This window comes from Rhineura floridana, chromosome 3, assembly GCF_030035675.1.
Source record: "Rhineura floridana isolate rRhiFlo1 chromosome 3, rRhiFlo1.hap2, whole genome shotgun sequence".
Classification (NCBI taxonomy): domain Eukaryota; kingdom Metazoa; phylum Chordata; class Lepidosauria; order Squamata; family Rhineuridae; genus Rhineura; species Rhineura floridana.
The window spans coordinates 191,230,982-191,254,024 of NC_084482.1; the positions used below are offsets into that span (position 1 = coordinate 191,230,982).

The following is a 23,043-nucleotide window of genomic DNA, read 5'->3' on the forward strand; positions in this document are numbered from 1 at the left end:
CTAAATCCAGCTTGGACGTCTGGCATTTCTCGCTCCATATATGGTATGAGCATTTGTTGTAGAATCTTGAGCATTACTTTACTTGCATGGGATATTAAGGCAATATTTCAATAATTACTGCATTCTCTGGGTTCCCTTTTCTTTGGAATTTTGATATATATTGAACGCTTCCAGTCTGTGGACCATTGTTTAGTATTCCATATTTGTTGACAAAATTTTGTCAACATTTGGACAGATTCAGTCTCAGTAGCTTGTAGCAGCTCTATTGGTATGCCATCTGTTCCTGGTGATTTGTTTCTTCCAAGTATTTTAAGAGCAGCTTTTACCTCACATTCTAAAATTCCTGGTTCTTCATCATACGGTTCCTTCATGAATGAATCTGTCATCCTGTCATCTCTTTTATAGAGTTCTTCAGTGTATTGCTTCCATCTTCCTTTTATTTCATCTCGGTCAGTCAGTGTGCTTCCCTGTTGATTATACAACATCCGTAGTTGTGGTTTAAATTTCCCTTTCATTTCTCTAATCTTTTGGAATAGGGCTCTTGTTCTTCCCTTTTTGTTGTCCTCTTCTATTTCTATACAATAACTATTTCTATACAATAACTATTGTAATAGTTCTCTTTGTCCCTACGTACTAGTTGCTGTATTGTTGCATTTAGGGTTCTAACTGTTTCTATCTCCTTTTGCTTTTGCTTTCCTTCTCTCTTTAGCCATTTTAAGAGTTTCTTCAGTCATCCATTGAGGTCTTTCTCTCTTTTTAACTAGAGCTATTGTCATTATGCATTCCTCTCTGATAATGTCTCTTGCTTCAGTCCATAGTTCTTCTGGTTCTCTGTCAACTAAGTTTAAAGCCTCAAATCTGTTCCTTACAGTATTTGATCTTTATATTCTTCTGCGATGTTATTTAAATTGTATTTTGGTATTATGACTGCTTTGTTGTTCTTCTTTAGCTTAACTGATTTTTGATACGACCAGTTCATGATCTCTACCGCAGTCTGCTCCTGGTGTTATTTTTGCCAAAAGTATGGAACTTCTCCATCTTCCACTACCAATTATATAATCAATTTGATTCCTGTATTGACCACCTGGTCCATGTGTACAGCTGTCTTTTCAGTTGCTCAAAAAATGTGTTGGCAAGAAACAAATTATTGGCTTCATAGAATTCAATAAGTCTTTCTCCTGCTTCATTTCTGTCTCCTAAGCCCCATTTCCCTACAATTCCTAGTTCTTCTTTGTTCCCTGCTTTTGCATTTCAGTCCCCCTTGATTATCAGAACATCTTGTTTTGGTGTGTGATCAACTTCCTCCTGTACTTCTGTGTAAAATCTCTCCAATTCTTCTTCTGCGTTTGATGTTGGAGCGTAGACTTGGATGATGGTTATGTTAATAGGTTTCCATTTAATCTCATTGATATCACTCACTCAGACCTTGCGTTGTAGCTCCTAATTGCTTTTGCTACATCACTTCTCACTATTAAAGCAACCCCGTTTCTTCTTGATTTCTCATTTCCTGCCTAAAATATTTTGTAGTTGTCTTGTTGAAAATGTACCATTCCCGTCCATTTTAATTCACTCACGCCACGTATTGTAAGGTTGATATGTTTCATTTCTTGCTTGACAATTTCTAACTTTCCATGGTTCATGCTTCTCACATTCGATGTTCCTATTGTGTGTTTCGTACAACTCCGGACTCTCCTTTCGCATCTGTGCGCATCAGCCTCTGGGCTTCCTTTCGGCTTTGACCCAGCTGACGAGAGTCTTTAGCAAGGAGTTATACCAAGTTATTCACAGGAGATCTGGTAGGCTGCAATGACCCTGAGAGTTTAGAGTGAGAAGAAAGAGGCTTGCTTCCTAGCTTGCTTATATAGAATCATAAAATAGTAGAGTTGGAAGGGGCCTATAGGCCATCAAGTCCAACCCCCTGCTCAATGCAGGAATCCAAATCAAAGCATTCCCAACAGATGGCTGTCCAGCTGCCTCTTGAATGCCTCCAGTGTCGGAGGTCCCACTACCTCTCTAGGTAATTGATTCCATTGTCGTATGGCTCTAACAGTTAGGAAGTTTTTCCTGATGTCCAGTTGAAATCTGGCTTCCTGCAACTTGAGCCCATTATTCCGTGTCCTGCACTCTGGGACAGTTGCGAAGAGATCCTGGCCCTCCTCTGTGTGACAACCTTTCATGTACTTGAAGAGTGCTATTATATCTCCCCTCAGTCTTCTCTTCTCTAGGCTAAACATACCCAGTTCTTTCAGTGTCTCCTCACAGGGCTTTGTTTCCAGTCCCCTGATCATCCTTGTTGCCCTCCTCTGAACCTGTTCCAGTTTGTCTGCATCTTTCCTGAAGTGCGGAGACCAGAACTGGATGCAGTATTCAAGATGAGGTCTGACCAGTGCTGAATAGAAGGGAACTAATACTTCACGCAATTTGGAAACTATACTTCTGTTCAGGCAGCCTAATATAGCATTTGCCTTTTTTGCAGCCACATCGCACTGTTGGCTCATATTCAGCTTGTGATCAATGACAATTCTTGAAAGGTGAGTCAGTCACTGAGAAGATTCTTCTCAGTAGCTAGCACATGCCTCTCCTTTAATGCTGATTGGCTCCTGAGGTAAGTGAGAAGTGAGCTTCATGGCAAAGTACCTTGGCCTCCCCAATCCTAGTCCCACACTTGCCTTCATTTCAGAATTCTTAAAATCAAAACTTCTTTGGCAACATTTGCCCTCATAGAGAGAGAGATGGGGGGGGGAACCTATGCACACAGCAGTTTTATTCTGGTTCTATAATTCAATAATTGCAGAACAGAGAATTAATCTTGTGGGCATGGCTGTGAGGAGGCATGGTGTGAAGGGACCCTGCACTTCTGAATTTGCCACCACACTATTGCTGGGGTCCTAGTTAGGCATGCAGCTGTCAGATTCAGTATTGAGGCCTAAATCTAGGGCCTGACGCTGGCTCTCCTGACCTGCTAGTCCTCCCCAGCCACATCTGAGTTCTTGCAACTGGGTCCATAAGTTGCTTCCCTCTAGTCTCAGGAACACAAACTCTGGCAAAAGAAATGCAAGAAGACAATAAGGGATGCTAAAAAAGAATTTGAGGAGCACATTGCTAAGAACATAAAAACCAACAACAAAAAATTCTATAAATACATTCAAAGCAGGAGACCATCTAGGGATTGGATCCTTGGATGATAAGGGAGTCAAAGGTGTACTAAAGAACGATAAGGAGATTGCAGAGAAGCTAAATGAATTCTTTGCATCTGTCTTCACAGTGGAAGATATAGGGCAGATCCCTGAACCTGAACTAACATTTGCAGGAAGGGATTCTGAGGAACTGAGACAAATAGTGGTAACGAGAGAGGAAGTTCTAAGCTTAATGGACAATATAAAAACTGACAAATCACCAGGCCCGGATGGCATCCACCCGAGAGTTCTCAAAGAACTCAAATGTGAAATTGCTGATCTGCTAACTAAAATATGTAACTTGTCCCTTGGGTCCTCCTCCGTGCCTGAGGACTGGAAAGTGGCAAATGTAACGCCAATCTTCAAAAAGGGATCCAGAGGGGATCCCGGAAATTACAGGCCAGCTAGCTTAACTTCTGTCCCTGGAAAACTGGTAGAAAGTATTATTAAAGCTAGATTAACTAAGCACATAGAAGAACAAGCCTTGCTGAAGCAGAGCCAGCATGGCTTCTGCAAGGGAAAGTCCTGTCTCAGTAACCTATTAGAATTCTTTGAGAGTGTCAACAAGCATATAGATAGAGGTGATCCAGTGGACATAGTGTACTTAGACTTTCAAAAAGCGTTTGACAAGGTACCTCACCAAAGGCTTCTGAGGAAGCTTAGCAGTCATGGAATAAGAGGAGAGGTCCTCTTGTGGATAAGGAATTGGTTAAGAAGCAGAAAGCAGAGAGTAGGAATAAACGGACAGTTCTCCCAATGGAGGGCTGTAGATAGTGGAGTCCCTCAAGGATCGGTATTGGGACCTGTACTTTTCAACTTGTTCATTAATGACCTAGAATTAGGAGTGAGCAGTGAAGTGGCCAAGTTTGCTGATGACACTAAATTGTTCAGGGTTGTTAAAACAAAAAGGGATTGCGAAGAGCTCCAAAAAGATCTCTCCAAACTGAGTGAATGGGCAGAAAAATGGCAAATGCAATTCAATATAAACAAGTGTAAAATTATGCATATTGGAGCAAACAATCTGAATTTCACATATACGCTCATGGGGTCTGAACTGGCGGTGACCGACCAGGAGAGAGACCTCGGGGTTGTAGTGGACAGCACGATGAAAATGTCGACCCAGTGTGCGGCAGCTGTGAAAAAGGCAAATTCCATGCTAGCGATAATTAGGAAAGGTATTGAAAATAAAACAGCCGATATCATAATGCCGTTGTATAAATCTATGGTGCGGCCGCATTAGGAATACTGTGTACAGTTCTGGTCGCCTCATCTCAAAAAGGATATTATAGAGTTGGAAAAGATTCAAAAGAGGGCAACCAGAATGATCAAGGGGATGGAGCAACTCCCTTACGAGGAAAGGTTGCAGCATTTGGGGCTTTTTAGTTTAGAGAAAAGGCGGGTCAGAGGAGACATGATAGAAGTGTATAAAATTATGCATGGCATTGAGAAAGTGGATAGAGAAAAGTTCTTCTCCCTCTCTCATAATGCTAGAACTCGTGGACATTCAAAGAAGCTGAATGTTGGAAGATTCAGGACAGACAAAAGGAAGTACTTCTTTACTCAGCGCATAGTTAAACTATGGAATTTGCTCCCACAAGATGCAGTAATGGCCACCAGCTTGGACGGCTTTAAAAGAAGATTAGACAAATTCATGGAGGACAAGGCTATCAATGGCTACTAGCCGTGATGGCTGTGCTGTGCCACCCTAGTCAGAGGCAGCATGCTTCTGAAAACCAGTTGCCGGAAGCCTCAGGAGGGGAGAGTGTTCTTGCAGTCGGGTCCTGCTTGCGGGCTTCCCCCAGGCACCTGGTTGGCCACTGTGAGAACAGGATGCTGGACTAGATGGGCCACTGGCCTGATCCAGCAGGCTCTTCTTATGTTCTTATGTTCTTATGATGTGTAGATTTGGAATCAGGATTGTTTGTGTGTGTGTGTGTTACTGTTGCTATCCAATGCAAGACTGGTCATAAATAACACATAATTCCTTTGAGGATTTAATTTTCATGGATAACTCCCAGGTAAACCATGCATAGGATTAGAGTCCTAGAGACTTGCTCATCATAGCCATGCAGCAGAGGGGAGCAGATAAAAGCATCAGGTAAGCACACACGGGAGACTCGTGGCTACCAAACGATGTAGTGATGGCAGCCAACTTGGACGGCTTCAAAAAGGGCTTAGACAAATTCATGGAGGATAAGAGTGTCGATGGCTACTTGTCAGGATCCTCCAGGATCAGAGGTAGTACTGTATGCCTCTGAAGGCCAGTTTCCGGGGAGCAACAGCAAGAGAGGCTTGTTGCCCTCATCTCCTGCTCGTGGCTCCTGAGAGGCACCTGGGTGGTCACTGTGGAAAGCATGATCCAGCAGAGCTCTGCTTACATTCTTATGTGGACTTCCTTTCCTACTTCATCATGAATTAAAAAGCATACCACACATCTCCTACTTCTAATCAGGCAATCCTTTGTACATTTAATCAATAGCCAGGGATTCATATATTTTTTCATTTACTCAGAATATTATGAAAATCAAGTCACGCTGTAAAATGCTGAATTTGTGTATTAAATAATCATGAAATTTATTAATTGTTAGCATTTCACATACTGCAGGACTCATTGCTGGCATGCTTTTTCAAGCCTCACTTTTTCTTAAATTCAAGGAGTCCAATAGCTCTTATCATCTTTCCACAAATGGAAGTCATACAGACTAATAGAAAAAAACCCACTGATAAAAATCAAACTGATAAAATTCCTAAATGATGTGAACAATAACCTTCATGTTCTGGAACCTGGATGTGGATGCTGTATATTTTGGTAGTTTCAAAATGGAGTTTCATTAGTTCTTTCATCCAATTTCATCTAAAATATGTGCTGTATACACTTTCAGCAGTGCTTCACAGGAATGGAAACAGCAAATGGCTTCACACTAACTAGGATTACTGCGTCAGCATGGCAGGCAGAGGTTCAACAGATGCTACTTTTCCAACATGGAGATTTCACAGGATCATCAGTCTTAGCTCGAAAAGGAGCTCACTAGCAACACAGGGAGTTTTTATATCAGGGATTGTTCAAGCCCAACTTACAGTGTGAAGTGGTACAGTCCAGGAAAGTTTGTATCGCATATTGTTTCTGCACATTTGAATCGGCCTAGAGAAAGGAAGACTAACATTTTTCATCACAAGAGCATCCACTTCAACTTCACCTCCTTGTAAAAAGCAGCCCATGCCAGGGATTCCCCTAGAAACCATTACTAAAGTGTATCTCACATCTTACTGTGTAAGGGGGAAACTTACAATACGGCATTTTAAAGCTGATAAGTTCTCAAGCGCAGGTTTTTCTATAATTGACATAGGAATACGGTATTATTTGTAAAGCAAGAAACCTTGAAAGATTAAACATATTCATACAATAAGGTAACAACAACAGCAGATCAAGTCCTGGGTAAATCTTTGATTCCTTTGGAGACATCTGTGGTGCAAGATAGTGGGACAAAGACTATAATAGAACAGGGAGAACAGTTAACAGGTAGACTTTCTCCTCAGTGTATGTCAACGATGACAATGAGCCTAACTTTCAGTTTCAGACAGGGAGCCTTTTATTTTATAAGCATCTGTCTAGCATTCCTTTGCCCAAAGTGGATTTTCTGGTGCCTAGTAAGATGTGAATTCCGACTGAAGCTTTTCCTACATTCATGACACTCATAAGGTTTTTCTCCTGTGTGGATTCTCTGATGTTTGGTAAGACATGAGCTTTGACGGAAGCTTTTCCCACACTTCAGGCAGGTATATGGCTTCTCACCTGTGTGGATTCTCTGATGCAGAATAAAGTCTGAGATTCCACGATAGTTCTTGCCACACACAGGACATAAATAAGGTTTCTCCCCAGTGTGGATTCTCTTATGGACAACCAGATGAGAACTCTGAGTGAAGCACTCACCACACTCCCGGCAAATATATGGTTTCTCTGCTGTGTGAATTCTCTGATGCCTGATAAGGTGTGAGCTGACAAGAAAGCTTTTCTGACAGACTGAACATTCATAAGGTTTCTCTCCTGTGTGAATCCTTTGATGAGCCTCAAGATTTGAGCTGATGCTGAAGCTTTTCCCACAGACAGAGCATTTATAGGGCTTCTCACCCGTGTGGATTCTCTGATGAGCGATAAGGGTTGAGCTCTGAGAGAAGCTTTTCCTACACTCAGGACAGGTATAAGGTTTCTCCCCTGCATGAATCCTTCGGTGTTTCACAAGGGCAGAGCCATCACTGAAACATTTCAAACACACGGGACAGACATAGGGCTTCTCTCCATTGTGGGTTCTCCGATGTCTTATGAGGGGTGAGCACCGCTTAAAACATTTCCCACAATCAGGGCATTTGTAGGATTTCCACAACCGGGGGATGTTCTTCTGCGCTGCTGTCTTACTGAGGTCAATGGTGGTTTCCTCATGACAGGCGGATTTACATTCCCTCTTCCTTGGCTGGTACGCCTGCAGCATTTCAGGCTCGCACTGACTCTCATGGCCTTCCTCCTGATCCAAACTTTGAGAGATGTTAGTGTCTGATCTTTCTGGTAACTCTTCACACAGCACTTCCTGCTCAGTACTTTCTTGGAGAGACGTCTCCTCCTCACTCTCACTCAGCATCTTTCACTTGCTGGAAAAGAAGAGTGTTTCTGTGTTGTTCACACTCCATTACAACTGACGTCCCTAGCAGTCAATCAGCATGAAGGGGGGGCCTGTATGTTAGCTATTGAGAAGAGTCTTCTCAGTGGCTGACTTACATCATTTCATTCTATTTTGCTCCAATCAGCACAAAAGGACAAGGACTCTTTTCAATGGCTAAGATGCTCCCATTTCATGATGATTGGCTCATACAGAGGGACCTGGCTGGGACCCTGCTCCCCAAAAAGTAATAGGTCTATGACCCCCCACACCCCATCCTGCATGTGAGATATGTTGAAGACCACCCATTTCAGGCCCATGATTCACCTTTGACATGGGGCATTCTTAGAGGGTAGCACAGGGGCCTGAGGTCCAAGTCTTTTGTGCTCGGCCCCAGATCTCTTGCCGCTTTCCACTCTCTTATTTTCCACTTTTTTATTTTATTTTGTTTACAAGGTGGTTGGATGCACCTCAAAACACAGCACTACTAAGATCCTAGCCACCTGCCATCTTAATTTGCCCAGAGGCATCCATACATATAAATGAACATATATACATTTTATGCAAATTTCTGTCATGGGCCTGAACTCATATTCCTTTATATACCAAGTAACACCCTTGCCTTTGACCGCAACCTGCTAAATGGAACCCAGCTTTAATCTTTAAAAAATGTGCCAGTCTCTCTTTTTTCCTACTCTGTAGATTCCAAGGACATAGTTACATTGCAGACACATTCGTTTTTATTATTATTACTATATTTAGATCCCGCCCTTCCTCCAAAGAACTCAAGGTGGCGTACATAGTCCTCCCCATCTCCATTTTATCCTCACAACAATCCTGTAGGTAGGTTAGGCTGAGAGACGGCGACTGGCCCAAAGTCATCCAGCGGCCTTCATGACTGAGTGGGGATTTGAACCCTGGTTTTCCAAGGTCCTAGTCCAACATCACACTGGCTCTCCAAGTGAATTCAAGTTCTCCATGTTGTTGTTATATGCCTTCCAGTCGATAACGACTTATGGCGACCCTATGAATCAGCGACCTCCAAGAGCATCTGTCATGAACCACCCTGTTCAGATCTTGTAAGTTCAGGTCTGTGGCTTCCTTTATGGAATCAATCCATCTCTTGTTTGGCCTTCCTCTTTTTCTACTCCCTTCTGTTTTTCCCAGCATTACTGACTTTTCTAGTGAATCAGGTCTTCTCATGATGTGTCCAAAGTATGATAACCTCAGTTTCATCATTTTAACTTCTAGTGACAGTTCTGGTTTAATTTGTTCTAACACCCAATTATTTGTCTTTTTCGCAGTCCATAGTATGCGCAAAGCTCTCCTCCAGCACCACATTTCAAATGAGTTGATTTTTCTCTTATCCACCTTTTTCACTGTCCAACTTTCACATCCATACATAGAGATCGGGAATACCATGGTCTGAATGATCCTGACTTTGGTGTTCAGTGATACGTCATTGCATTTGAGGACGTTTTCTAGTTCTCTCACAGCTACCCTCCCCAGTCCTAGCCTTCTTCTGATTTCTTGACTATTCTCCATAAGGGAATGTTATACCGAGTGAGACTCTTGGTTCATCTAGCTCACTGTTGTCTGAAATCCTAGAGAGTCACTGTCGGTTAGCATAGACAAGGGACATCCCCAGCCCTACCTAGAGAGGTTGGGTTTTGAACTCAGAGCCTTCTGCATGTAAAGCAGATGCTCTGCTATTGAGCCATAGCCCTTTCCCTCGTATGCCGCTTTGAGCTACTTGAATGAAAGGCAAGATGAACATTAATATATAAACAAGCAATAAAAGTATCCCAATGTTTCAGCTGGCACAGCTTTTTCCTCATCCCCAGCAAGGCCAGCTGCACCCGACAGAACTTTCTTCCTTTGTTTCTTTACAGCTTTTAAAGGAATCCAGTCACCCTACCATGGCAAGGCAGGCTGACTGTCACTAGTGGGATTGACTGAACTGCCAGGAGGTGATCAGGTGAACAAAAAAGGGCAGGGTTCCTGCTCCTTTAATAGTTTTGTGTAGAAGAGGAATTGCAGCAGCTGTAGTTTCTCATGCCAAAGACATCTGCTGACATTCCCTCTTTTACACAACCATTAAAGGTGCAGGAGCCCTGCTCCTGTTTTTTCACCTGGTCACTACCCTAAGGAGGGGAAGGCTCAAAATAACCTGAAAGTCACCTAGTCCCACCCCCTGGACTGATACCCTCCTCCATTCCTTCTTTGGCAATTATTTCCTCATAGCTGGTGTAGTGGGTGGCCTTGAAACACCGGATGCTGCAGAACTGCTAAAGCAGGATTAGGAATGGGGGAGAAATTTGATTCAGTTTGCAATTTAAAGTTGAATTTATCAAATTCGCAACTTCCGAAACAACATGAGAACTGAAACACAGCCATCCTTACCCAAATTTTGCAATGCTGTTCTTCAACCAATGAATGAGTATATTAGGGGAAAGTGTGCATAAAAATGAACATATTAGCAAAAATAACATACAAAATGCATTATCTTAGCAAACATTGCTTGCAAAAATGTATAACACTAGTCAAAACTGCATAAAATAATGTGCTTAGCAGGATAAATTCTCACTAAAATGCTGGAGAATATTTATGATAATTTTTTTAAAAAATCACAAAATGCTGCAGAAATGTGAAGAGAATTTAAGTTTGGAAAAATGAGATCCTGAGAGAACCGAGATTGACAGATCCTTCCATCCCTAAGCAGGATGTGGAGCTAGTCGACCCTTGGATGGGAGTAGTCCCATGTAAGACGTGACTGTATTTTTTTTTTAAACAACGTTTAAATAATGACGCGTGCGCACGCACACACACCGAGAGTCACAGAGACTGTCTTGCATCCCTCACATTCCTAATTCTGCTCTCCTGCAATGGACCAAGCCCGCATTGCTCGGCGATGGCCACTCCAGTTGCTCCTCCTCGGATACAAAGAAGGCAAAAAACACTTTTTCCTCGCTTGGCCCTCCGGTGTCCCTTTTCTCCTGCCGCGTTTACCTGGGATCTCGCTCCAGCTGCTCAGGGGTTAAGAGCCGTGAATTCCCCGCAGAGTTGGGGCTAGCAGGAGAGAGACTGACAGTTTGGTCCCTATCTAGATCTAGATCGGGCGGGGAGGTGGCGAGGGCAGGCTAGGACAGGGATCAAAGGCTAGAGAAGGGGGGTTATCGTTGTTTTGTCCCCTCCAAAAGCCCTCGCGCAGGGTCATCTGCTCCGTCAACCCAAGCTGGCTCGCTTTCGCTCTTGCGCGCAGATCCCAGCGGTGCCATTGAGCTTTTCGTTGCTGTTAATTCAAACGCAGCCAAAGAGGATCGATCGTCTTTTCGACCCACTAATGATCTGTTTATTCGCACTCTCCTCCTCCTCAGTCCTACCCCCAATCGTCAGCTCCCGCAGCAACTCCTCCCACTCCAAGCTGTTCCAGCCCCTTCCTGCGTGTCCATTCCTGAATCCAAACCGGGCTGCTCCGGCTGTTTACAATCTGGACGAGAAGCTGCCGGCTAGAGGCGGGGAGCTCCATGCGGTTAAACAGCCGGACCGCTGCTGTGGAAGGGCACAGGCCTCTCGCCTCTCCGAGCTCCGTACTTCCCACCACTAGAGAACCTTGCCTCTTTCTGTTTACCTTTAAGCGCCGGAGTTTATAAGCTTTCTAACTTTGTATTGGCGCTTCGCTCCTGTGCTGTTGTAAATTAAAAAGTGTGCAAGTCCCTCTTTTTCCTACTTTCGTGTGTTTAGGCTCTTCCTAGCAAGAGATGCAGGACTAGGAGAAGCTTCCTACCTAGGCTAACTTTCTGTGCGTGACCGGTTTGGAAAGAAAGAAGAAAGAGGCAACCCTATGAGTTTCTGAGTGTCTTTTGTCATTCATCCAGCCTAAACAGAGGAGATCTCGGAAAATGAACAGAGGCTGCTAGACTGGTGTCTTGTGGGGATGCTCTAGCAATATTGCATCAAGCAGGGAGTTAGACTAGATAGTGCGCAAGAGACCCCTCCCCAGTTTTATAATTCCTAGGGCCTTTTCCTAGGGGCAAGACTTTCCCAATCTCAGTATATAATTTTATTTCTAATTTATTTCAAACATGCTCAACCACCCTTCAACCAAATGGATCTGACTATGTACAAAAGTAACAATAAAATAAAACGGGCCCCTGGATGCTTGCTGTATCCCAGCCAGGATGTTAAGATCTGCAGGAGAGGTGCTTGTTATGCGTCAGGCCATGTCCTTTGGAGGAAGGTGGGGGGATGGCCCACAAAAGAGCCTACTCCACCGTGGCTCCAAAACGGTGGTGCACCCTCCTTAAAGAGGGTCATCAAGCACTGTCTCTATACAGCTTTAGGCTATCCGAGGCCTTTGACAGTTAAACTATTGCAGGGGTTCCCAAACTGGTCTATGGACCACCAGTGGTCTGTGAGCTTCATTTAGATGGTCAATGGCATGTCTGCATTAAATAGTGATACTGATTTTTAATTGTATTTTTATTGCTTCTTTTATGATATTGTATTTTGTTGTTATGTGCCTTCAAGTAGATTACGATTTATGGCGACCCTATGAATCAGTGACCTCCAAGAGCGTCTGTTATGAACCACCCTGTTCAGATCTTTTTACTGTATTATAATTTGAATTCTACTGAATGCAAATTGTAATACAATAAAATACGATATAAGAAATCAAAGAAGCAACAAAAGAGATTAAAAATCATAGAGCATCTAGAACAGTGTTCATTGCAATTGCTACAACACACATTAAAAAAAAAGAGATCTACCAAGACCCTCAGCAATTTTCAAGGGCTCTGTGGGGGGGAAAGTTTGCGAATCACTGAATTATTACTAGTGCCCCCCTATATATCATCTGGTTTGTCGATATTATTGTATTGTATGAGATTTGGGGTTGGAGTTGTTTTTTTGGGAGGGCAATTTAAAGTGCTAGTATCAGCATAAAAAGCCTTAAATGGCTTGAGACACAAGTATCTAAAAGAGCGCCTTCCCCAGTATCAACCATCTAGGACCGCCCAATTGGCAGGTGAGGCCTTGGTGGTGGTGCTGTCACTAAGCGCCAGCTGTTGGTGCTGACCCATGACAGTGCCTTTTCAGTGGTGGGTCCCCATTACTATAATGCCCTCCCCAGTGAAGTGTGCCTGTCTCCATCACTATTGACTTTCAAGAGGAATTTGAAAACATTCCTGTTTACCCAGACATTTGATGACTGAAGGGGATTGTTCCTAGTAACCCAAAGATCACTGATGAAATAATATTTTTGACTGTGTTTTAGAATATTTTTAACTGTGTTTTAGAATATTTTAATTGTAATTGTGTTTCTGAATGTTTTTAACTGTTTTTAGAATGCTTTTCTTTTTCTTGTTAAATGTATGTTTGCCGCTCTGGGCTCCTTCGGGATATAAATTCAATAATAATTGAATAATAATAATTTATTGTATTCTCTTTCTCCAGATGTAACCCCCCCCCGGGACCTTAAATTAAAGGGTGGGTAATTAACTAACTAACTAACTGACTAACTAAACCTTAATCCATCACCAAACCAAACCCTAAAACAATAGCTAAGAAACAAAAAAGCAAACTGAAAATAAATGTAACCCTTTTACAATGCTTCAGCAAGTCATAACCTGGCATCAAAAATATTATAATGTCAATGCCAACCGAGCCTCTCTAAAGTCAGGGTGCTAAAACAGAAAAGACCGTCTCATTTGGGCACATGTAGTGCACATCAGGGAGTGACAGCACAGGATGAAATGTAAAGATGTGCTAGGAAGTTGTATAAAGATGTATATTGATGTATACTAGGGAGGGAGAACCTGCAGCCCTCCAGATGTTGTTAGATTCCAACTCCCATCAGCCGCAGTGAGCATGGCCAATAGTCAGGAATGATGGGAGTTGTAGTCCAGCAACACCTGGAGGGTTACACAGGTTCCCCATTCCTGATGTATACCCAGCCAATCCAGTGCTTGAATTAGGAGGGAGAAAATAGGAAGTCCCTTAACGAAACTCACAAGACTAATTTTCCGGAGCTTTCCCCTCCCCTGTAACTTTCTAAAAACCTTAGCAAAGAAGGTCATTCCAAAAGCTACGAGAAGGATAGACCTCCTTCTGCCCTCCCTCTGTAATTCAAGGACTGCGCCAGTCTCAGAATATTAAGATGCATAAGCTTATCTGCTTGATGGGAAATGATGGTGACTCATACTAGCCTACTCACAGAATGGTTAACGTGTAGTAAAATGGGGAATATATTGTTGCACGCCACCCCAATCTCTGATGGTGAGATTTCCAGGGGTCCCTGCACTCACCCTGGGTTTGGTTCCCTTGGGAAAAAGTACAGCGGAGACTGTGGTGTCTTTATGAAATATGGTTTATTTATTTACACACATTCCAACCTGAGCTTAGGATGGAGAGGTTCAAGGCATCAGCAGTCCAATATACAGCTTTTCCATCAGGGTTACAGGAGGCATCCCAAAGCCATGGTGCAGATAGCCAGTCTCTCTGCCTGCCTCTAGTCCCAGCCTTTCTCTGACACAACTCAAAACACAAGCCTCCCCTAGGCCCCAGGAAGGGAGGGAGCTCTCCTGAAGAGTTTCAATGACGAAAGGGTCTTCCTGGCCCATTCATCAGTTGCTGGGCACCTGATAGACCCATTAACAAACCTGGCCACTCTATTAGCTTAACAAAAACTCATCTCACCAGCAGAGCGAGTTTCTCACCTCAAGGCACAGGATTCCAAATTGGAGGCTTGAAGGGGACTCATAGAAATTATCAATTTCAACCCCCAAACTCAGAACAATATATTCCCAACCATTTATGTACTTGTGATGAAGTAGGAGTAGGTCCATTTTTTTAAAGTTGGCAGTCCTGTTCTTTGATCAAGCTGAATATCAATTCTCTGATGATGCAGTGGGAAATTAATGGAGGGGGGGCATTCCCCTTATGAAGAGAGCTGGAGGGGCTGGTGAAGGATGGCAAGAAGTGGGGTGCTGTACCATGCTACAGAGCCTGCATGACAAGAGCAGGGTGCACTCAAGTGAACCTACTTTCCCATCACTCATACTGGATTTCCTCCCGGATATATGGACATACATTAATACAAATGGCAAGTGAAGTTTTTCCTGACATGGAGATAAAATGGGGAAAGCATCACTTGCTTAATGATGCCATCCTGTGCCCACTTACTTGGGAGTAAGTCCCATTGAACTCTATGGGACTTACTTCTGAGTAGACACACATGAGCTTGCACTGTAAATTCTGCACACCATAAGCTTCTCAAGCCATAAGAGCAAGACCAATTGTGACAGGTGACAGCACTAATCTATAGCATTTCTGAATAGTCCCATACCATTAAGCAGGCACCTCCTGCTCCGTCAAGCCCTATATTCACATACCCCACAGCTTTCCATTTGTTAGGGTTTTTTTTCCATTTGGCTTTCTTCATATTCCCATCCTTCCATTATGTTTATATGTAAAGGTAAAAAAAAAAAAGGACATTATCCTGCTTTAAATTAAATCTTGATTTTTTTAAAAAAAACACATTTGCATCCTTTTTACACACACACTTCTTGTTGTTACATGCCTTCAAGTTGATTATGACTTATGGTGACCCTATGAATCAGCAACCTCCAACAGCATCTGTCATGAACCACCCTGTTCAGATCTTGCAAGTTCAGGTCTGTGGCTTCCTTTATGGAATCAATCCATCTCTTGTTTGGTCTTCCTCTTTTTCTACTCCCTTCTGTTTTGCCCAGCATTATTGTCTTTTCTAATGAATACACACAGATGGATTTTCCCCAGGCCAGCAAGTGTATGGCTGGGCAGGGATTTAAACCTCCACCTCCCCAGTCCCACCATCTAGCCATTACACTACACACTTGCACCTCTTTTATTTCCGTTTCTTTACTTTAAGAGACTTCTGCATACCCAATACAGCTAGTTCTCTTCAAGATCAGCCATCACCTGTCACCATAACCCCGCCCTAGGAGTTCTATATAACTGACCCAATCCCAACCTCCAGTCTCTTTTAGAAGAGCCTTAGATGGATGCTGAGTACTTAGAGGCAAGTAACAGCTGTAGAAAAAGAAGCTGAATGTTTTGAGAGGTGAGTGAAGTGTGTTACCTGTTGCTTGTATGAAACCCTGTGAAACTAGGAGCAGTGTTTTTTTTATTTTGCCTTTTGTTACTGATCTTATGTTGCTGATTAATTGTCCCTTTTGTAAAAAAAATTCAGGAACCAAAGCTAAGGAACTGCTTATATTAATACTTTCCCGCTGTGTTTCCTGTTTAGTTCATTCTTGAGGCACTGTGTTTTGAGGTTTCTTCTCTGTTCCTGCATTTTACTTTTCTTCATAAGGACTTTGACTCCTCTATGTATACTTTAGGAATGTAGGAAATATTGAGTCAGACCATTGGTCCATCTAACTTCCTAACTGTTAGAGCCATACAACAATGGAACCAATGACCTAGAGAGGTATTGGGCTCTCCGACACTGGAGGCATTCAAGAGGCAGCTGGACAGCCATCTGTCAGGAATGCTTTGATTTGGATTCCTGCATTGAGCAGGGGGTTGGACTTGATGGCCTTGTAGGCCCCTTCCAACTCCACGATTCTATGGTTCTGTGATTCTAACTCAGTATTGCTTACATTGACTGGCTGCAGCTCTCCAAGGTTTCAGACCCAGTCCTATCTGGAGATACCAGGAATTGTAACTAGGATCTTCTGCATGCAAGGCAGATGCTCAACCACTGAGCTACAGCTCTTCCTCTTAAAACATGGATGTACCCATACACAGGCATGCATGCCAGTTATTCCTACATTGTCACACAACTATGCGCCCCTTCTATTCACCATAAATGCATTCTCTTTTTGTATTGCTTATTGAGCATTTTTCTGCACAGTGGTTGTCTTGTGATGTGTTGTTACTTATAGAGCATCTATTCTGCTTTTTTTCTGGGAAGGTTCTGCGCTGGATGTGGGAAACCTTTGGCCCTCCACATGTTGCTCAATGATAACTCCTGTCATTCTTGGCCATTGGTCGTGCTTGCTGGGGCTGATGAGAGTTGTAGTTTGGCAACATCTGGAGGGCCAAAGGTTCCTCATATCTGCTGTATGCCATTGTCTCAAGCAATTGTTATCCCACAATTTCTAATCCGTCTTCCTGTTGCTTCCCTGTCCAATCTTGAGGGGGAAAGGGTTTGTTGTACAGGAGTAAGGAATCAACTTTCGTTGTGAAGCCTAGATTTGCCAGTTATCCAAGGTTAATTTTAAAGGGCCAGCACCCTCATGCATAACAAAGTGGTCCCTCTCTACTCCTTGCTTGCTTCCTCTTCAGATAGGGTGAGCAACACAGACTGCTCACCAACAGAGTGGTGGTGGTGATGGATGAGGTCTCTGTAAAATGGCTATTCTCCATCCTGGTTTTAAGGGATTCCTTTTAACAGCTAGCCATCATTCCTTGTTCCTGCATCTCTGTTCTGGGGGGAAGTAGTGTAGAAGTTGTGCCTGCCATGCAGTTGCTAATGGTGCAGAGTGCAGAAAAGGGCAATCAAATTGATCAAGAGGCTGAAGGAACTCTCCCATGAGGCAAGGTTACAACTGGATTTTTTTAAATTTAGAAACAAGGTGAGTAAGCAGAGGAACATGACAGGTATATAAAACTATGCATGGTATGGAGAAACAGAATGTTCTTCTCCCTCTTTCATCATGATAGAACTTGGGGTCATCCAGTGAAGCTGAATTTTGGGAGATTCAAGACAGACCAGAGAAAGTCCTTCTTTGCACAGCACTTGTGGAATTTGTTACCACAAGAAGTAGCAATGGCCACCAACTAGGTTGGCTTTACAAGGGGATTAGATAAATTCATGGAGGAGAAGGCTGTCGGTGGCTACTAGCCACTGTGGCTGTTTTCTGTCTCCATTGTTAGATGTAGTATGCCTCTCTGTATACTAGTTGCTGGGGAATCACCAGTGGGGAGAGCGCTGTTGTGCTCATGCCAGGCAGCCTGCAAACAGGACATCTGGTTGGTCACTGTGAGAACTGTCTGATCCAGGAAGGATTTTCTTATGTTCTTAAGAGCCCAGATGGGAAGGGGGGAGTGGTAGCCCTAGAGAAGTTGCTGTGGGCTTCTTTTTTGGGAAGGCCTAGAATCTGGAGTAAGAATCTGTGATCTACAGAAAACAAAATCTGCAAAATAGAGACTGCCCCCTTGTGGTACCCTGTGCTCTCCTCTCTTGCAAATGTGCGAAGTCCCTAGCTGTGTACACACTCCCGCTTACTTAGGTTTGTGAGTTTGAGTCTTAAGTTACTGTGTTTTTCAATGTTCAGCCTGTTTCTCTGTTTGTACATGTCCATGCCCTTTATTTCTGCAGCTCATAATTATTTTTTCACATGATACGTTGTAAACTTCTTTTTCACCTCTAGACCCTTTTTGACCCCACATGGTAAATACTGACACTTTTGGAAATCCTGATCTAGATGAAAGGGGGAAGAGTATGTGGTTTTTGCACTTTTGGGGACTGGGGGTGAAGAGACCTTGGATTATGCAACCCAAATGATTCTATTAGTTTTTTAAAGAGATCCTCTTGCCTTCTGCTCCTAACAAACTACACAATACTTCTAATGTACAGGGAGGGTTTTTTTGCGTCTAGGCTGCGTGTAGCTCACTGGGAGTGGTTCTTTCTCCAAAAGTGTAGTTGCAGAGGAACAGTCACTCTGCACCCGGAAGTACTCTGCTTAAGGTTCCATAGGAACTAGGAAGCAGCCTTATGCGAAGTCCTCTGAGTATTGTCTAAACTGACTGGCAACAGCTCTGTAGGGTTTCAGATGTGACATTCCAACCCTATCAGGAGATGTCAGGGACTGAAGCTGCAAAGCAGATACTCTACCACTGAGTTACTGTCCTTCTGCTTTCATGACCCTTGAAGACAGACATTGACCATTTTTCAACTCCTGTGCCTCTACCAGCTACTTAAAGGTTAGAAACCCAGCAGATGAAGCTTCCCTTATTTGACTGGTGTTAGCAAAGGCTTTGTCTTCTGGATTTCTGTTTCTTGGCTCTTGAATTGCAGATGGATTCTCTCTTTTTGCTTTTCAGTGAACAATGGAGCCTCCTAGCAATGAAGCAAGAGAACAACGTACCTATGATACCAAGAATGAACCTGGCATTCTTGGCATAGTGCAGCCAGTCCAGAAGAGCTACCAATGCTTGGAATGTGGGAAAAGCTTCCGGCGGGGTCCAAGCCTGTTGACTCACCAGAGAATCCACACAGGCGAGAGGCCTTACCAGTGCCCAAAGTGTAAGAAGTGTTTTACTCAGCAGTCAAGCCTTACTATTCATCTGAGAATCCACACAGGGGAGACCCCATACCATTGCCCTCAGTGTGGGAGATGTTTCCGCCAGAGTTCAAACCTCCTTAAACATAAGCAGCTACATGCGGGGGTAAGGCCCCATCTCTGCTCAGAATGCGGCAAATGTTTTGCTCAGCGCTCAAATCTTGTCATTCACCAGAGAATTCACACAGGGGAAATGCCTTATCTGTGTTCTGAGTGTGGGAAAACGTTCAGGCAGCACCGGAGCCTGCTTGTCCACCAAAGGTTCCACAAAGGAAATATATCTTGTGGATACAATTGCCCTGAGTGTGGGAAAAGCTTCATGCAGAGCTCGGACCTTGTGAAGCATCTGAGAGTCCACACAGGAGAGATGCCCTACAGCTGCCTGCATTGTGGAAAAAATTTCCGGTATGTGTCTAATCTTAATAGGCACAGAAGAACGCACACTGGAGAGAAGCCCCATGCGTGCCGACAGTGTGGTGAATGCTTTAGCCACCTGTCCAGCCGAAATACGCATGAGAGGATTCACACTGGTGAGAGGCCATATGGTTGTGCAGAGTGTGGAAAGATGTTCATTTCCAGCTCCAAGCTTGCTAGACATCTGAGAACCCATTCCAAGAAGACCTCTTATATCTGCAGTGAGTGTGGCAAAGGCTTCTTTCGCCATCTAAACCTTGTTAGACATCAGAGACTCCACAAAGCTCGGAGCTCCTGCTCCAAAAGGAAGGAGAAGTGAAAGAACAAGGAGATTTTGCCAGGCTGAGCTCTATGGCCCATCCTCTCTGTCAGGTAATTTGGTGTGTGTGTTTATGCCACAGGCTTAATTTGTGCAGCCCCCTGGGAACTGCACTTTTGATAGAGGGCTGAGGTTGCTAACAGAGTTCTTAGCATCCCCTGGATTTTTGGGAAGAAGCCACAACAGTTATAGTAGTGCAACACTGATGGTTTTAGTGTAGACATAACTAGATGGTACAAGTGCACGTTGTTAGCAAGACAGCCCTGTTGCAGCCCTGTCACTCCACATTGGATGTTTACATTCTTTTCTTTAAAACAAACGAGCACAAATGTTGTGCAGAGAATATGGCTGATGTCTAGCTGCTTTTTAGTTTACTTGCCTGAAAGATTCATCACAAGTGGTGATTCTACAACTTCCCTATCTCATTATTATCAGACAGACTCTGAACCCATAGTCTTTATTGCAGGAGGTCACTGCCAAAGATGATGTGGGGAGGTTCACTAACTCGGATGGCTCTTAAAAGATGGAACAAATTCATGGTGGGTGGGGTCATTGACTGCTATTTATCTTGACAGCTAAATGGCATGACTTCTAAATGAGACAGCCAATGCAGTGCCATTTAGAGATGATGTTGGACTACATCATATCTGACCATTGGCAATACTGGTTGGGGCTGATGGGAATTGTACTCCACATCTGGACACCATGTTGGCTCCACCTGCCCCAGTTTGTCCTTGGCATCTGAACCAGACGGGCTTTGTATACAGGGGTCCCACCATCTTCATGCCTTGTGAGCTTTCCAGAGGCATCTGGCTGCTGTTCAGAAATGGAACACTTGGCTAGACAGTTCCAGCAATGCATGTTGTACTTTCTTGCTCTTCGTCTTTCAACAGAGTCTCCAAAGAATCATCCTTGAAAGTCTTAATGGATCCCCTCCTTGAAGCTGCTCTGCAGGTCTTCAGAGTCCCACTCTTAGTTTTGTCTGTCTTTCAGACCTTGCTTATTTGCAAAGTGAACTTCCGCCTTTTCCAGGTAGGAACCTAATGAGGAGAGAACATTTTTGGAGCTACTGAGGACTAAATATTTACTGAAACTATTTTTCTGCCCAGAACCTATTTTTCAGGTTAATTCTTGGCATGTACCATTGCTGAGGGTGATTAAATCCAAAAGAGCTTCAATGAGCTGGCCAAGAAGAAGAAATTAAAGCTTCTCAGCAGGGCTGAGAAGCAGCATCGGCTGAAACTCCTCTCCTCTGTCTGACAGTTAAAGTACAGAAGCTCATGCCTCCTTTAACTCTGGTTGATCTATCATTGTTTGAAATGACTTGACCAACTTGTGGGTTGTGGTTGGATGAAAGGAACTATGGCAGGGCTACAAAAACTTGGCCTCGGCACTTTGGAAGTAAGTTGAATGGATTTCAATGGAATTAACTTCTGGGTAATGTGTTTAAGACTTGGAATACATATTTTCTACAACCTCTACAAGGAAGAATAACAAATCCTTTGCAGCAATCCTAGAGGTGGGGCAAGAGGAGTGGGGTTTGACTAGAGTCATGTGCCCTTCTTTTAAACACACTCAGTGCGGTCAAGGCTCCCTCATGTGTACATGGGTGTTTAGAAATGCAGCTGTTCCATTCACACAACTGGAAATGCCACTGTGATCTCGCGTGTAACCACCACAAACACAATTGCCAAAAAGGAGGCTGAAAGACGATTGTGTGCAAAAGAGGATTAAAAAAAAACTACTCCCAAGCAGGCTTGGAACGGAAAAGGAAACTTGTTATGTGGACTGTGATTTTCAGTGAAAGGTGATTGGAGGAAGTTCTGGAGCTCCTAAGCGCTCCTCTACAAGCTGGAGAAATGGTGTACTCTAAAAATGAGGAAAAGGGCATATTTTTCTCTTGTGTACGTGTTTTTTGTTTTGCCCTGATGGAACCATTAACAGCAATCTGCTTTTTCTTTACTGTCCAAAGTCTAGTGGACACTTAGGGTTTGTTGGGTTTGTTAATGTTTTGATATGGTCTTCAGGCCAAATCAGATATAAAAAACATGTTGGTTTTTATATTAATAGCAGCAGCTGTAGGGGCAGACAGCAGGCAGGGAGGAGACATTTAACTCTTTTCCTCCTTGCCCCCCCCCCCAGTCCTGGCAAAAATAAAAGCTGCAGCGTGGAGAAGGAAGCCTGGGAAGATGGGTGATTTTTTGGGTCAGGATTGCCATGGGGAAGGAAAGGGTTAAACCTCTCCCTTCCCAGCATGCTATGGGCTTAATGAGAATCCTTTCCCTTCTGCACCTGCTGCTGTTTTAAAAAAGCAAACCCTTCACTTGTGTTGGGCACTGAACTATATTTAAAGCAGTATCATACCACTTTTAACAGCCGGCTTTCAGCAAAGAATCCTGGGAACTGTAGTTTGTTAAGGGTGCTGAGAGTTGTTAGCAGACTGCTATTCCCCTCACAGAGCTACAATCCTCAAAGTGGTTTAACAGTCAATTCCTCGTTCCAGGGAACTCTAAGAATTGTAGCTCTGTGAGGGGAATAGGGGCCTCCTAACAACTCTCAGCATCTTTAAGAAACTACAACTCCCAGGGTTCTTTGGGGGAAGCCATAACTGTTTAAAGTGATATGATAGTGCTTTAAATGTACAGTGCAGATGAGGGTCTAGGGTCATGTCTAGTTCGGCACTTTCATGTGTTAGTGTCAGGAACATTCTCTGTCTTATTCAAAAACTGGCCTGTTGTCCTAGTATGTTTTCCCACTACAATAAATGTTGAGTTACACAAAACAGCATTTGCTTCCTTATTAGCTGCGGCACTATGGCATATATCAAAATCTGAAAATTATAAAAACATGTTCTTGTGGCTGGGGTATTGGACAAAAGTGAAGGCTAAACTAGATATTTGTTTAACAAAATGTGTATACTTGATTAAAAAAACCTCTAAGCAATTTACTATCTAAAGTATTCATTTAAAATACCAATAAAGGCAAATATTAAAAACAAGTTGCCATAAAAAATTAACTATAAATAAAACAAGCAATCTTAAAAACAGTATGCATAATAAAATTACACATGCCTTGCTGAAACAGAGGTTTTAACATTAGGCAGGTCTTTTTGCTGTGTTGTTTCTGGGCCTGTTGACAGGCAGGGAATTCTA

General features: G+C 43.3%; 2 protein-coding genes across 2 annotated transcripts; one reads left to right on the top strand and one right to left on the bottom strand.

The window, feature by feature from the left end:
- Positions 1-5,897: 5,897 nt before the first annotated feature.
- LOC133380870 (zinc finger protein 239-like) lies at positions 5,898-10,860 on the bottom strand. The gene is made up of 2 exons (XM_061619027.1): positions 10,838-10,860; positions 5,898-7,820 (listed from the first exon to the last, which is right to left on the bottom strand). Exon 2 carries the CDS (start codon positions 7,808-7,810, stop codon positions 6,767-6,769), a length of 1,044 nt encoding a protein of 347 aa, XP_061475011.1. The 5' UTR covers positions 7,811-7,820; positions 10,838-10,860; the 3' UTR covers positions 5,898-6,766.
- Positions 10,861-15,829: 4,969 nt separating this feature from the next.
- On the top strand, positions 15,830-22,673 carry LOC133380872 (zinc finger protein 239-like). The gene is made up of 3 exons (XM_061619033.1): positions 15,830-15,929; positions 18,920-19,944; positions 20,785-22,673. Exon 2 carries the CDS (start codon positions 18,926-18,928, stop codon positions 19,889-19,891), a length of 966 nt encoding a protein of 321 aa, XP_061475017.1. The 5' UTR covers positions 15,830-15,929; positions 18,920-18,925; the 3' UTR covers positions 19,892-19,944; positions 20,785-22,673.
- The last annotated feature ends 370 nt before the right edge of the window (positions 22,674-23,043 follow it).